The 15897-nt window shown below is 35.6% G+C and overlaps 1 protein-coding gene across 1 annotated transcript in view; it reads left to right on the top strand.

The window, feature by feature from the left end:
• The first annotated feature begins 2381 nt into the window (after nucleotides 1–2381).
• The window catches only part of nuf (rab11 family-interacting protein nuf), a 101717-nt gene continuing 88201 nt past the window's right edge, over nucleotides 2382–15897 (top strand). Inside the window, exons 1-3 of the mRNA XM_089731556.1 lie at nucleotides 2382–2434; nucleotides 2990–3045; nucleotides 4054–4101. Of these exons, the coding sequence (XP_089587682.1) occupies nucleotides 2382–2434; nucleotides 2990–3045; nucleotides 4054–4101 (157 nt within the window). The remainder of the gene's footprint in view (nucleotides 2435–2989; nucleotides 3046–4053; nucleotides 4102–15897) is intronic.

The raw sequence follows: 15897 nt of genomic DNA, 5'->3' as shown, positions 1-15897 counted from the left end.
TGTATCAAGATACCATTCTTGAGAAGGTAGTGAAGCCCCTTAACAACACCATGTTCAATAATCAAGAATGGTCCTTCCAGCAAGACTCGGCGCCAGGTCATAAAGCTTGGTCTACGCAGTCTTGTTTGGAAACGAACGTTTCGAACTTCATCAGAGCTGAAGACTGGCCGTCGTCTAGTCCCGATCTTAATCCGCTGGATTATGATTTATGGTCAGTTTTAGAGAGTACGGCTTGCTCTAAACGCCATGATAATTTGGAGTCCCCGAAACAATCCGTACGATTGGCAGTGAAAATTTTTCCCATGGAAATAGTGCGTGCTTCTATTGATAACTGGCCTCAACGTTTATAGGACTGTTTTGCAGCCAATGGAGACCACTTCGAATAAGCTTTTTTTACTTTAAATTGTTTTATATTTATGTATTAAACTAACACACTGTAAAAGTAATAAATGCTATTTACGATATATATTTTTTTATTTTTAATTGTAACAGTATTTATGGCCAGACTAAGTATATTGGTCAAGTTGGCGGGATTGGATTTACCCTGCCTAATTCTGGATGAAGTGTCTAGAGGTATTGTGTGTAAGTGTTGAATCTTATCTATTCCGTGGTTGAATCTGTTAAAGTTGTCGTGGACTAAAGGGCAAGACGCCTGGTGCATTCGTATGGAGCGATGCAACAATGCCGGTGTTGGAATCCGCAGGCAAGTACCATTTTTTTCTAATGAAATACGTACTTAACAAATGTTCACGAATGATCTCGACAATGAAAGAATAACATCATATAATATAAATCAAACCCCCAAAAAATATAATTTGCGTAATTAATGGTAGTAAAACGTGCTGTGAGCTCGCACGAGAAGGTACCAGGTAGGCCGTGAAGGAGTAATGCCTTTTAACTTGAAGGTGGGACAGTCGTTCAACTATAAAACTGAGACTTTGAACCCATGTCTCAAGATAAGTGGCGGCATTTGCGTTATTGATGTCTATGGGCTCCGGTAATCACTTAATACGAAGTGGGCCGTGAGAGCCTCCACCTATCTAAGCAATAAAAAAATATAAAAAAAACAACTCCTATTTGAAAACATACTTTCTTATAAAGGGCTGAGAAGTAATAGGGACCTACAAAGATCAAAAGATATTCGGTATTGTCATGATAGTAGTAATACGAAGACCACTTAACTGTATCTAGGTTAATGCCCGTTTACTTCCTCTTGTAATTAAAATAAATAGTTATTTGTGTGTTTGTGTATTGTTTGTAACGTTAAAAAACTCGCACTAAGCACACTGAGTCAGCCTTCTACTATCGACCTCTGTATTACAATTTACGATTGAGAAATGAACGTACTGAATGCATCGCTTCTACCTGATGTCTGTTAGTCATAACATTTTAATAAACACATAAATGGAGTAAGAGTTTATGGTAAGGTAAGGTAATAAGTATTGAAACCGAGCTGTCACAATTCTTAGGTCTTTTTTGTTCAAATATCATTTCCACAAAATAGAAAAAAATATGAAGCACACATATTCAAACTAAATTTCGGGGTCTCGGTGAATAAGGTCGAATTTTGATCATGAAGTGAGCATTAATTATTTAAGAGTTAGCGTTAGGCAGATAATTTCGAAAAGTAGACTGATCGTCTGCTCAGTCTACTTTTCGCGCGTGCTCATGATGTTGATATCTGTGGACGACGGTATCATTTTCAACCAGTGTGCTTAGTGCGAGTTTTTTAACGTTCTCGATAACGTAAAAGTTAGCTCACATTTGTATGGAATGGGATCGTTTGCGTACGTTTGCCGCTAGGGGCGCTGTTCCAACTGCATACAAAATTGGCTTAACTTTTACGTTATCGAGAACGTTAAAAAACTCGCACTAAGCACACTGATGACAAAAGAACATTTTCATTCGTTACTAAAAGCTCATACCCCTGAAATGAAGTGAAAACTAAGAAGCATAAAAGAAATACTTATAAAGCTGTCAGGCGTTACACACTTAGTATGCATTTTAATATTTTTTATGACTTTCGCTATTTTTTTTATGGTCCATGTAAGAATACGAGCATAGGATCAACTTGATGATGAGTGGTTACCGTCGGTCATAGACGTCAGTAATGCAGAACCAAGCCGCTGCTTACCGTTTTAAACATAATTAAAATTTAGTACTTTTATGATGTATTTCCTAAATTTCGATTGCATTTTTCGCCTCGTCCCGAACTAAGATATTCGCGTTCGTAATATTATGCGCAGCTCTGAAATGTCGACATAATGTATTGCATATAATAAAATATGAATAAACACAAGCAGCATTAAAATGTAAAAGTAGTCTTCATTTTTGTATGCGTTTTTAATTAGCAATGAAGGGTAGTCCGCTTAATGGTAGTGATGGTTGAAAAGGAAGGATTAGTGGTGGCACGAAGTCTTTTTATCCTGGACAGGTGAGTGAGCACGGGCTCAGACAGGAAGAGCGGAATTTGCTCACAGATGGCCGAACGTCTCCGAAGGTGACCTAACACCTCAAGAGAAGAGAAATGCCTCGAGAAACTCAGCGAACTGGTATTATGGGTTATTTTTCACATCTAGCTCTTCGAAGAGTATGGTCTCTATACTTGCTCTTAATGTTGGAGCTGCAGGCATCTAGCAAGTTTGTTAGTAGATTGAAATTAATTTAAATGGTACATTAGTTAATAAGATCTCTGTCTAAAAATAATTTAACAAAGTCATCGTCAGAAAGTTCAACTATGTACAAGCCACATAATGACAGAATACTTTAAATTCTTTCTCCTAATATAACCTCCCTAATCTACAACAAACAGTCCTTTTCAAACATGGGGAAAACAACCTGTTGCAACACTTGCAGCGTAATCCCTACCGTAAACAACTTTTTAAGTCTTATTCAAATTAAAAAAACAGCTGCAGCAAATGTACAAATGTGGTAAAAAAATTTGAACTAAGTAAAAATGCTTTTTGATAAATTTATCAATAATCGAAAGTGATCACAGAACAATATTATTATGGTTTCGAAAACAGGTTTTTAAATATGGTAAAGGTAATATGCGTGCGTTGAGGGGCGCGGAGGGAGCCCGTGCCAGGTAATAGGAGGTACGGCACATTGCGACGAATTGGCTGCGGAGTGGACATTAATACAATTTTATTTTACTACACGACAGATTACGAAACAAATTCTAACTATTTTTTTATTTTATTTAAGATATATAAAGTATGTGTAACTGTTTGTTTGTTTGTAAATGGAATAAAAACTGGACGGTATAGAAAAGAAGCATTTCATAAATAAAGTAAATCATTATTTAAAGAACAAAATACATATCCACAGCCTGTTTTCACCATCCTATTTATTTTTGCCACCAAAGAAATATAAGTTCCTTCTTAGAAGATAGAGTAGCTATTATTCCACTGCTTAATGCCAATGGGATTTCAGTCAAATGCTTGAAGGTATGCGGTACCGAATAGTCTCTTGGATTTACAGTTACCGTTTTGATCGTTATGTTAGCTCCAGCTACGTCGGTAAAAATTAAGTATATCCAATGAACATTAGAATAACTTAATTTAAGGAAAGCCTTATTATTACATTTTTTTTACATACTTTAATATTACATTAATATTAATAGGTTCATCTCCCTATTAACTACCTAAACAACTGCTTTAAATAACTTTCATGCAAATGATTATCTCAAGATAATTTAATTTCATGATTAAGTTACGATATTAAAATATTTTAGTGTGAAAGTGGAGCATTAGGCGTTGTTCGAGGTAGCGGTCGTCCCTCCACGTCACAGTGTATCTCTCTCACACCGCATCTCGTTGTCTCTCTCCCGCGTCGCATTCAGTCTCCGCGGAACACTGTCCTTAAGCGCAAGTGTACCGATTCGCTGTGCCATACTTCGTAAATAGAACCTGTTTGGTGAAATCTGAAACGAAATTCAATACATGTTAATATATTAAAAAACAATTACATATGTAATTTGTGTGCTGTGTGATTTGTTAAGTGTTTCTTTTGTATTGTGTGTTTGCAGTCCTTGAGTTGGAGGCTTTGTAGGTGACAGTTGTACAGTCTCTTCTTTTTCTACGATTGTTTGTGGTCAAGGTATGTAACTTTTATAAATAAGCGCATAAAAAAAGAAACATCAAAAACGCGTTAGTTCGAGCTCTACGTAGAGTTCATTTCAGTGTTTATTTGTTAGATCTTTAGTCTATCCCGACAGAATTTAATCTCCAAGAAAATAATCTTATAAGCTATAATCGCTCTATTGTAGTGCAACTCTGTGACTCTACCAAGAGTTGTTACTGATTGTGGATTACAAGTTTTACTGTCTTTTATGTTACAAGAACAAAGCGTCAACGTCTCTTTCGTTATAGTTTTACGATTTTAACCAGTTGTTGTTTCGTGTTCTTAGAAGTAAGTGTTTGTTGACCTACCTACCTACGGACCTACCTACACACGCGCATTCGACTAATAAACTTTTGTGGTAATATTAAAAAAAAACACATTAAAGTAGAATGAATTTCTTGAAAATTGTTTAACCGTTGTTTCCATTCGTCCATTTTAATTTAACCATTAAAAAAGGTCTATCAATTTTGGTACTGTTGTTTAAAACTTAAAATTAAATTCCAAAACAGAATTTTGAACTATTCGTGTAAAACAAAAAGGTGCCGTCAGTGCAATCGTGGTGTACGTGTTTATAAAACGTGTTTAGAAACGGCGCCAAACGAAGCGCTTAGAAAAATGTTAATGCATTGCAATCGATTTATCTGCAATATAGCGTTAATTAGCTTTGCCACCTTTACATGTTCGTTCCCTTTATTTTCTTATTCTGTGTTCTATGCATTTATTTTCTTAAAGCTTGATTATTTTTCTAAAAATTAAAACGAGTTCCACCTAATGTTCATTCGTTAACGGAACTCAGAAAAATCACATTGAAGTTTCGGATGTGTGAGGGTTGTTCACACTACTGAAATGCAGGATTGTGTTGCGACAGATGTAAGCGGGAACATTGAACATATCAGTAAAAAAAATTGTATATTCCTTCGCATATCACACAAACATATGTAGTAATGTAATATATGTAATAGAAATTCCGAAGGAAATAGAAGCTGGTGGTACAAAGAGCCTCGAAGGGCTTTCACGAACACGACCTTCAGCAATATAAAGTATATGAATCTAAGAAGAAGATATATAATAGATGGACAAAACATTTTGTATTTAGAAAGTAGTGTTTAGACCTAAAAATTGGTACGGAAAAGTAATTCCCATAAATGAAAACTTCGTGTTAAATAGAATATTAATAATGAAAAAATAGATCGCGGCTGAAAACCGGACGCGCACTTTATTGCTACAAAGATTGCAGTAAGAAAATATTTGGGATGAATCGTCGTTGAATATATCTAGTTTCTTGATACTAGTTCGTGAAGTCATAATCGGCTGTAGTAATAACCTAGTATAAACGTTAGGACAAAGAACGAATTTTTTTTGTAGAGTTGTGTAACTTATCTAAAAAACCTTTGTTACGAGTACAGAATATAGTGAGTGTAACCGTCGCTCATAGACTTCAGCGATGCTAGGGCCACCAGTCAAGTTGGCGCCTGCTTCTTATTCCTATTAACACTAGTAATACCAAAACTTACCGGTACCTATTTCTACCATAGCGGGTACCCATACGACGAGTATTACTCAATAAACAAAATAAAAGAAAAAAATACGTAACTGTAGATTAATTTGTAAGAAAAAGTCATGAAGTCGTCTAACGTGCAAAAGCAATAAGATGATACGTGCATTTTCAAATGCAAAGGTTCAAAATTGAGCATTTGACCCGTTATTGTATGTTTAGTGTTAAAAAAAATATGCACACTAATCCTGCCAAAAATAATTCATCGTTATAATTGTAAAATTTAATGTTCTTGCAAATCTATAAAATGATTAGAAAAATATTCGTTACATGTAATTAAAAAATTTGGAATCATGCCAGACTGATCTTGTAATTTGAGCTATACAACGATTTTCGTGCTTTAATTGTATGCAATTGCTACAATATGTATGAACATATACATACGTATATTGATGTTTTGACAAAAATGAACGTTTTGTAATCTTTAAAATTTTATAAACTCACCTCTTAGTATCGGTGAATGCAGTTTTGCGGTTGACTCATGCTGTAGGCTTGTAAATGATGTCATTAGCTAGGTAGGCAGAATATTCGCTTTCAAGTTATAAAGTCACAGCATAATTATTTTTAAAAACGTTGACAAAACATAATATGTTCAATTTTATTGGTTATTCACATTCGAATAATCTGTAATCTGACGCAACTTTATGGAATTACTAGCGACCCGCCCTCGCTTCGCTTCGGAAACATTAAAACACACATGAAACCAAAAAAAAAATAAAAAAAAAATAAAAAAAGTAGCCTATGTTCATCAGGGACAATGTCGGCTTCTAATGGAAAAAGAATTTTTCAAATCGGTCCAGTAGTTTCGGAGCCTATTCGAAACAAACAAACAAACAAATCTTTCCTCTTTATAATATTAGTATAGATTCGATAAAATTTCAGAACTACAATACCAAATTAAGTCTTCGAATACATAATGTTTGTATGTTTTGCCTACTTATTACTAGTAACCTCGAGGGGTTCTTCTGGCTTTATCCAACGTGTAGACGAGATCACGGGGCTCAGCCTGGGAGACTTTGCTAAGATTCGCCTTTGCAAGAGCTGTACTTCGCTGAATCTACTACCGAATCGGAATCGCGACCTGATGAGAAGATCCAGCCGAATACATAAAACTAACACCCTTCTATTTAACTTAATGTTCAAATACTTTCGATGGCTTTTCTTTTTTCTGAATCGCGAAACGAAAGACACAGGGATCTGACCAAAAAGCAAAATCAATTAATAATGTGCGTGGCTTAGGAGAAAATTTGAATAGAGAATTTTAGTCGATCTTAAAATTCGAATGCGATTGCCGATGGCAATCGAGGTTTTATTTGCTTTTCGGAAGTTCGACACAGCGAAAGTGTTACATTCCACACGCGTTCAAATACCGGTCGCAGTAATGACTTCAGTAAGTACTTATCCTTATCTATGCGTTTAAGTGAACACTGGCACGATTGCTACAACTCCTCAAGCTTTTCACTTTGCTTCGTCTCTACGCCACGTTCCGTTCCTTTCTCTATCTTAGTAGAAAACTTCACAGCTCACCTTGTCCTGATTGGTTACCGGAGACCGTAAAGATTTTGATATGACAATACCTGTTTTAATATAATGTCCACAACGATTAATTGCGTCTAAATTCATAATTTGAACCAATTAAATCGCTGGTCGCATATGCTAAAAGTATCATACTAGTACATATATACTTTGCTACCTTTAGTTCTTATTTAATGAACAAATAAAAAGCGTTATAACATTTTTAATTTCTAACAAGCCAAAGTGTTTGAATATCAGCTTTCAAACATTTAGAAACCAGCGTATAAGACAAAAACGGGGCACTCATTAAAAATAGGGTTTCGACTAATTTGAATCTGTACTAAAATAGTTTATGATATTAATTTAACAGTAAAATGTATAATCCACATCTTATAACAAAAGACATGCCCCGCCACTTATCTAGGTTACGGAAAGTCACGCAAACAAACCCAATAAAATTTACGTTTCATGAGCACTATACTTAACTATACTTTAATAAAATGCAGAGTTTGTTTTTGACGTATGTACATCTACATTGTATCATTGCATGGTTTTGCGTTATTCTTAATTTATGCCATCCTCGCAAACCTGTGTATGAAGCTCTCAAATGAAATCAATTCATATAAACTGATTCAATGAATACATTTCATTAAATGAATGTATACAAGTAATTCTCACGACAAGGTTTTATATTATGCTTTTGTTTTTACTGATAGTAAGGCGTTTTGTGAGTCCACACGGTTTGGAGGAACCACAACCCTGCTTTCTTCTTCTTTCTTGTGCTGCTTTCCGCGAAGCATCAAAGTGTGTGGACGGCGGGACAGTTACAATAAATAACTGATGTCAACGTGGGTGGCAACATTCACGTGAGATCTATGGGGCTCCACTTGGCTCCAGGTGTCCTGCAAGCTCGTCGACTCGACTACGCATTGAAAAAATCACTTCAGCTGTATCGTGATTATGTTTTGATTAAATTGCATTGATAGAGATAGCTATCAACTCTACCAGAGTTTCGTCTTAGAGTAAGAGCTAATATACAACAAATTTCACACATCACGTCATGTTCGATACACTGACGCCACTTAATCTTCGGCATATTCTAACTTCAACTTTGGTGTCCGGAATTACGCGCCACTTTTTCAGCTTAAAGTTCACTTGTGCCTGGCGAAATGCAATTACTGGTTTCATTTTGATGTTTTCTTTCTCCTGAACAGATTGAAAACCGATTCTAATGGCGCTCCTAAAAGCATTATCCATTACTTATAGACATAATATACAATGTATCCTGCCTTTACTGCCATCGTTGTACGGCTCCTTCGTAACTAAAAATCCAATTCTAAGGCAGTAACCATGTCATGGTGGGACTCAGAATGGGTTGTCATAACTGTAAACATATTTTGTATTTTTTGCTGCTAACTATTAAAGATTTCTCTAATCAGGACTCAGATCTGAGTGTAAGTTTTGACCTAAACAAACATTTCTAGGTAAATTAAAGATTGTAAAAAGATGTGTGTTTAGGAAACCCAAAAAAATTATTCAAATCACACAGATTTGTACACACTATGTAAGTCATTTTTAGTGTTTTATTAGAACATCATAGAAACCAGCCACTTTGATAAAGCGGCACGACACGAGAATCCTCTCATCGTGGCCGCCGGAAACTACATAGCCGATCCTGCGGACCCTTCGATCAACAATAATAACTATTGTTGACCGAAGTGCGGATCAAATGGTAAACAGTCTACTTCGCTCAAAACACGTCGTTTCGGACCCTCCCGGTCCACTAACGGTGCTTTTAGGTACCCCAACCACCGGTCATCGTTCTGGTCGAACCCGTCGCTTGCGACGAAGGGCTCGGCGACTCAATTAACCCACAGACACAGCCCACTGAGCTTCTCGCCGGATCTTCTCAGTGGGTCGCGTTTCCGATCCGGTGGTAGATTCTGCGAAGCACGGCTCTTGCTAGGGTTCGTGTTAGCAACATCGTCAGGTTTGAGCCCCGTGAGCTCACCTACTAGTTAAAGTAACGCTGAAATGGTCTCTCAAGACCATCAGCTTAGGAAAAATATATATAGAAACCAGTGAACAACTTTTGATAGAAACATATAATTTAAATACGATTAGGCGAAAAAGTGATACTTCGGCTTATCGTGCTATGACGATGCGACATTACATTAACAACAATAAACCATCAGTTTTCACAACTAAGTGCGACTAATATAACTTAAGCTCCCATTAGTGGATTAGTAATCGTTTCCGTTGTTCTAGAATTATTTTATTTTCATGAACGTGATTTTGGTGTACTCGTAAATCGATGCCACCATGTCGGTGCTCAAATCCCGCATTCCAATGGTACCAATTGTTCTTAGGAAACACGTACTTTACACGCAATTGGTGCAGCATAAATGTTATACGTATGAAGTTGGGGGCGTAAGCTCATCCAACGAAATTATGCAATAAATATTTCGAAGCCATTAATATTTTTTTTGTATTGTTTTTCATTGTCCTTGTAGGCAGACATTATGCAGGCAGACATATGGCCCCACCTGACCTCACTTACCATAAAGTGCGAACCGTAATTAAAAAATTAATAAATAAAAGAACAAGCGTTACTAGCAAACCAAACTCAATTAAATTTATTATGAATCTTATCGATTCTGGTCAGCAAAGTGATGAAAATATTATATCGTCAACGATTCATGATGTATTTGAAATATTTAAAGTTAAAAGATTTGGTCAAAAATAAGGTGAAAAATTACAGATCAGGATAATAAAACACGATAATTAGAACAAGCACCACCTTCGTAATTACTCAGTACTTACTACTCTTACTTCTTCCATTTCAACCAAATTTATTTTCCCTTTGTAGACAGACGAGCATACCACTTGATGGTGAGTGGTTACCGTCGCCCATGGACTTCAGCAATGCCAGGGGAAGAGCCAAGCCACTGCCTACCGTCATTTCAAAGTCATTCAGTTTATTTCAAATTAAGATGAGTCAGTTTTATAGAAAACATGTATTTTGCTTGGAAAATTAACGACGATTCATTGAAGCCGCCATAAAAACTCTGTCGACATCCCGGATGTAACGGCACTGATCGATTCACTCGAGCCATCGTCACAATATCACATTGTTCTAAGTTGAATGAACACGAGAATAGTAAAACTTGATAGAATTATCTACATAGTATTTGTCGTTCTTGAGCATGAAATTAAATACATATATATTTCTATACTAATATATAAATCTACAGTGGTTTTTACGGACGTTCCTTTATAACTACTGAACCATGCATCCGATTGACTTGAAACTTGGTATCCATGTAGAAAATACATGTACTTAATGGATAGGCTAATATTTATATGAGTGTTGGACTCCCTTTTTAAATGCCCAGCGAAGCGGGCGAGTATGGCTAGTCTCTTATAAATTAAATGTTCTTAAGCAATTTAAATTTGATTTTCGTTTGTCTATTATATTTATTGTTAGGTTTTTATGAGATAAAAAAAATCCTTTAACACGCTATTGACCAGTACCCAAGTAAATGGCTTTGCGGATTTATTTCAAGGAACTACAAGTTGCATTAAATAAATATTTTTAAATACAAATCGCAAACTTAAAACACGCGACCTTATTTTTATTTAAAACGAACGACATTTAAAACCGATTCGCCCACACGAAATTACGTCATCATAAACATCCCAAAAGAGTATTTCAACGTAATTTCACGTGATTCGAATGTGTTGAAAAACACGAGCTCATCTCGTTTCAGAATGGAACTATGTTTATAAACTTGAGTGCGGGTTTACAAAACTGATTTTCAATGGCCGAACGCGCATTACGTTCCGTATGTTTATACATACGCTTTCACACGTCATTAAACCTGTCCAATCATTCTATGTAGTTTTATGATAATTCATTCATTTGAAACTACTAGTGGTCCCGCAGTACATAGTCGAAATTCGGCTATAATTAATTGAAATTATAAGTTTGAACATTATTATTTATACATTATACTTCTATAATCACAGATTTCTAGACTCTAGACTGTATAAGTGTGGGAAATTTCATACTCCTCCGACCGCGAAATTTTCGTAAAAATGGGTACAAAGTTTTTGCTTCACGTATTACTATATAAATTCATAACTAATGAAACAAGGTCATGCTCCGCAATAACTGTCGCTAATTATACGAAACTCGCACGCCACCTACCTTACGTTGCTGAGAACTTCCTTGAAATGCCAATAACAACTATACGAAGTTCTATTACAATTGGACCACCATATACTAGATGGGAAGATGATATAAAGAAAGTAGCAACTACAAATTGGATTAAAATTGCGCAATACAGAGAAGATTGGCTATCCTTGGAGGAGGCCTTTACCCGAGGAGGGGTTCTTGCAAGTGGGAAATAATACCTAATATTATACAACAGATACATTATTTAATTTTATTAGTTAAGAATTGCATTAATTTTTTGTTTTTGTCACTTTTTTATGTCACTTGTACGAAATAAAAGGCTTTTTATTTATTTCTATTACAATTGGACGAATGGTTTAGGAACGCATAGCAGACAAACGTTAAAATTTTATTTCTGTGTAACGATTAGTCGCAGTTCCATAGGATGGCGGTTAAAACTCTTTTAAGCTCTATATCCAGAAAGGTGGGTAATACATAGAACGATATCAAAGAGGTCACGAATACATAACTTTTTGAACACATTTTTAAAGACAAGTAAACCAGTGCTTCTCCCGTAGCCTTTACTTACTAAACACATAAACATTCTTTCAAAAGCCGGTTTGACAATTGAAGCTATTATGCAAACTAAACGATGGGACAACGTGACGGAATCATCCGTGACAAACTTGTAAGTTAAGACCCGCTGCAATTACCTAATTCAGTACTTTTACTACGTAGAGTTCACGCCTAAGACAGAGCTACCCACCAAAAAGTTTCGCAACCACAAATTATGTGAGCGTTGAAGATTAGTTAAGTCAATTTTTTTTCTTATTGTCGTTATCCTTTCCGTGCTTAATACCAACGATACTTTTTAAGCTTAAAACTATTCTTAGCTTAACCGAGCTCACCTGATCTGACATCGTTATTAAAGCCCAAAGCATCGCATTACACATTTAGAAAAATATTTTGAGATTTCAATTGCACTTTTCTCGCTAAAGTTATTTAAAGATCAACAATTAATTTAAAGGTAAGCCGAAACGAATTAATATTGGCAAACTAATCTATTAACAGAACTAGAGAAAGTATCTTGTGGTTTCACGATGTTTTCGATCGACTGTTCAACTGTTTATTTCGCAAATTCCTTGCTTTTAATTCGGCGAAACTATCTTTAATGGTCGTCTCAATTGATTTGCGAAGATATATACTTCTTTCCATTTGAAATTAGATTTACGACCTAACATTCTGGGTAGAAAGATTGATTGGCCACTGAGTCTTTGGAACATTGGAAATTTGGAACATTGGAAATAGTCTTTAGCAAGAGGCATATTAAAATTGCTGCCATTTTTAGCAAATGTATAAATATTGCTTGATATTTAAAATGAACCTTATTTCGTATCCAATAATCATAATATACAAGATACAAGGCTAAATATATTTGTTAGAATTACATAGAATATTCTATTGTTAGAAAACAATAATAATACATGTTAGATTTGGAATAGCTAACTACTAGACATAATCTAAATCTTTTACTAAGGTGATTAACGTCAATGTTCATTACCCACTGAAACATGTATGGGCATTTAATTTTAAACTATAAAAAAACGGTGTTATTCAAAAATAGCCTAGAATTAAAGGTGCGAGCACGACAAAAAGTAAGTTTATTTATTGTCCAAGGATATTGGTTTAAGATAACTCGATAGGGAAAGGTCAGGGAAGGTCACCCTCACGAATTCCCACGTCTGTCGTGTTCAGAAGCCGTATAAAAACTGTCGAGACCATTAATACTCCTTCCCCTAAACACTTTGTTAACTTCTCACAGAAAGAAACGATGTGGAACGTTGAATGAACCACTTGAAGAGGGTGAACAAGGATATGATGCGACTAATCGTTATTTTATAAGATTAAAGCATTTTAATTTTTGTATTTTACGGCATCTTCACAAAGGCGGCACTTGAAAGCGGCGACGTTAGTTTACAAAGATTCTAGTTGTTAAAGAGTTCTCACTTATAATAATTTATGATCTTTTCAGAGGGTCGCGATTCCGACCCGGTCGTAGATTCAGCGAAGCACTGCTCTTTTAAGGGCTACTTAGTGTTAGCAAAGTCTCCAGACTGAGCCCCGTAAGCTGGTCTACAGGTCCGGTGAAACTATAACCTCCCGAGGCTACTAGCAATATGTAGGCAAAAAATTGTAGAATAAAATATTTACTCTAGTGTCGTCATTCAAATATAATGCAAGGAAATACGTCTATATTGACCCTTATTTCCACTTAAATTTTTCAGCAAATGCTATAATTGTGTTTAAATAATCCACTTTATAGTTAATATTAAGTTGAATAAGTCTTCATCTCTCTTCAAGGCACGCTTTGTACTTGAAAATATGACAAAAACAAACCTTTTCTTTAGATTTTCTCTAGCTTTCTCTACATTATTCTACCAAGTTGTCGACTTACCTAAGAAAGGCTGATTTTTTGCGGTGCTAGCTATACTGATTTCTAAATTATACACAATGTATAAACACACAGATAATAACAACGTCCGGATAGTCTACAGTATTTTCCAATGATATAAGCGTTAAACAGAGCCACGGGATTACAACGATTGAATTGCAATATGTTTCGATACGCGGCCTAATATACAAAACTGACAAAGCATACTTTGATTAAAAGGAAAGCGGTCTGAGGCCTATAGATAAAAATATATGGGAACATGAAGACACCAGTGATAAGTACATACATATGCCTTTGTTATGAACACGCTGTCGGTGAGAGCAGTTCGAAAGCTTTCTTCTAAGGTATTGTTGCTTTGATCGCAAGAACGACCCAGAATGTAGACAGCGATGTACATTGTAATAATAATCATCCATCAAAATTTAAGTGTGTTATAGATATAATTTGGTTTTTGTTTTATTCTAGCAATCAAGTTGTTTTTAACTTGTTAAAATTAATTCAGTAACAAAAGTAGGTATTACATTTAAAATATCTGTAGTAAAATTCAGATTAAAAAGTTTCTTAAACGCTTTCTATGAATCTAGGACGTGGTGTATATAATAAAGTCTTTAAACACGGATATCGGCATTGGAAGGAACCATAGTTTTCACTTGTGACGTCACAATGCACCACCGAGCTAAACGACTTTGGTCAAATGACAATCCCACCAATTTTGTTGTATTTAAAATAAAAATATGTGAGACAAATGTTTGGTGATTTAAAATATGTTTTTATGAAGGCATTTTTGCCACTGTATGGCGTGTCTGTTAGGACCTATCGCTCTTATAAGACTTAGTATTTCTTTTTATAAATCTTTGATACTACATATCTTGCCTGTTTTGATTTTTTCCACAATGCAATCTTATGTTCTAATTGCGCTAATAATTATTATAGTGTAACTCTAAGGGGGAATGTTAAAAAAGTGTGAAATGGAATATTCGGGATTAAAAGCAAATAGTTAAATTGTGGCAACTTTTTATTTCTTTTACCATATAATTATTCCTTTTTCCATACCAAAAACACAGCCCGACTATATCGTTCGATATCGCGACAGAGAGAGAATGTTGAAAACAAAAGACTTAATCGAAAGTTACTTCACATTTCTGGACCGGATGGTAACCATCATCTATGAGGGAGATTTCAACATGGGTCTACGTATTAACATTATTTCTAACTACACCATAGCTTTTACAACGTATAATGTGACTGAATTGCTCCTTTTGAGTTTATATCACGCATTCAGAAAAAAAAATATGAAATGACCATGCAGGTTTTAATGTATTTATTAAGCCACGCTATATATATATCTTGTACCTATTAATTAATTAATATCGATCAAATATTGAAGCTGAAAAATGCCTCTTGTGTCATACATCGTATGTAGTTATATCCTTTGTCGTATCACTCTTGTCAGAGCGGTCGTGTTCGTCATTCAGTATTCAGCTCTGGGCAGATGTTATGCGCCTCACGAGCAATCGCCACTACTCCCGGTTTCATCGCGTGGAAGGTTGCCCATGCGATGGACCGACCTAGTCAAGTCGGCAGTTGGCGGCTGTTTGCATGAGTGTATCAAATGTAGTATATTCATGAATATTTACATAATCATTAATGAAGGCCGTCACTTCAATAAACCACGTACCCTAATGGATTAATATGTTGTAATTTGTCAAACAATCAAAATCGGTTCCGCATCATCATGTAACTAACCTATAATTGAATAATCACGTGGATGAAATTTCTAGATTTTTTTATTGCTTAGATGGGTGGAGGATCTCACAGCCCACCTGATGTTAATTGGTTACTGGAGCCCATAGATATCTACAACGTAAATGCGCCACACAGCTTGAGATATAAGTTCTAAGGTCTCAGTATAGTTACAACGGTTGGCCCACCCTTCAAACTGAAACGCATTATGCTTCACGGCAGAAACAGGCGGGGTGGTAGTACCTACCCGTGCAGACACACAGAGGTCCTACCACCAATAATAGGATACCAGTAATAATAGGATACCTTCTTTTTTGGCGGTGGTGAAAA

The sequence above is a fragment of the Bombyx mandarina genome, chromosome 11 (assembly GCF_030267445.1).
Source record: "Bombyx mandarina strain Sakado chromosome 11, ASM3026744v2".
NCBI classification, from domain to species: domain Eukaryota; kingdom Metazoa; phylum Arthropoda; class Insecta; order Lepidoptera; family Bombycidae; genus Bombyx; species Bombyx mandarina.
This window is presented reverse-complemented; position numbering and strand designations above follow the sequence as displayed.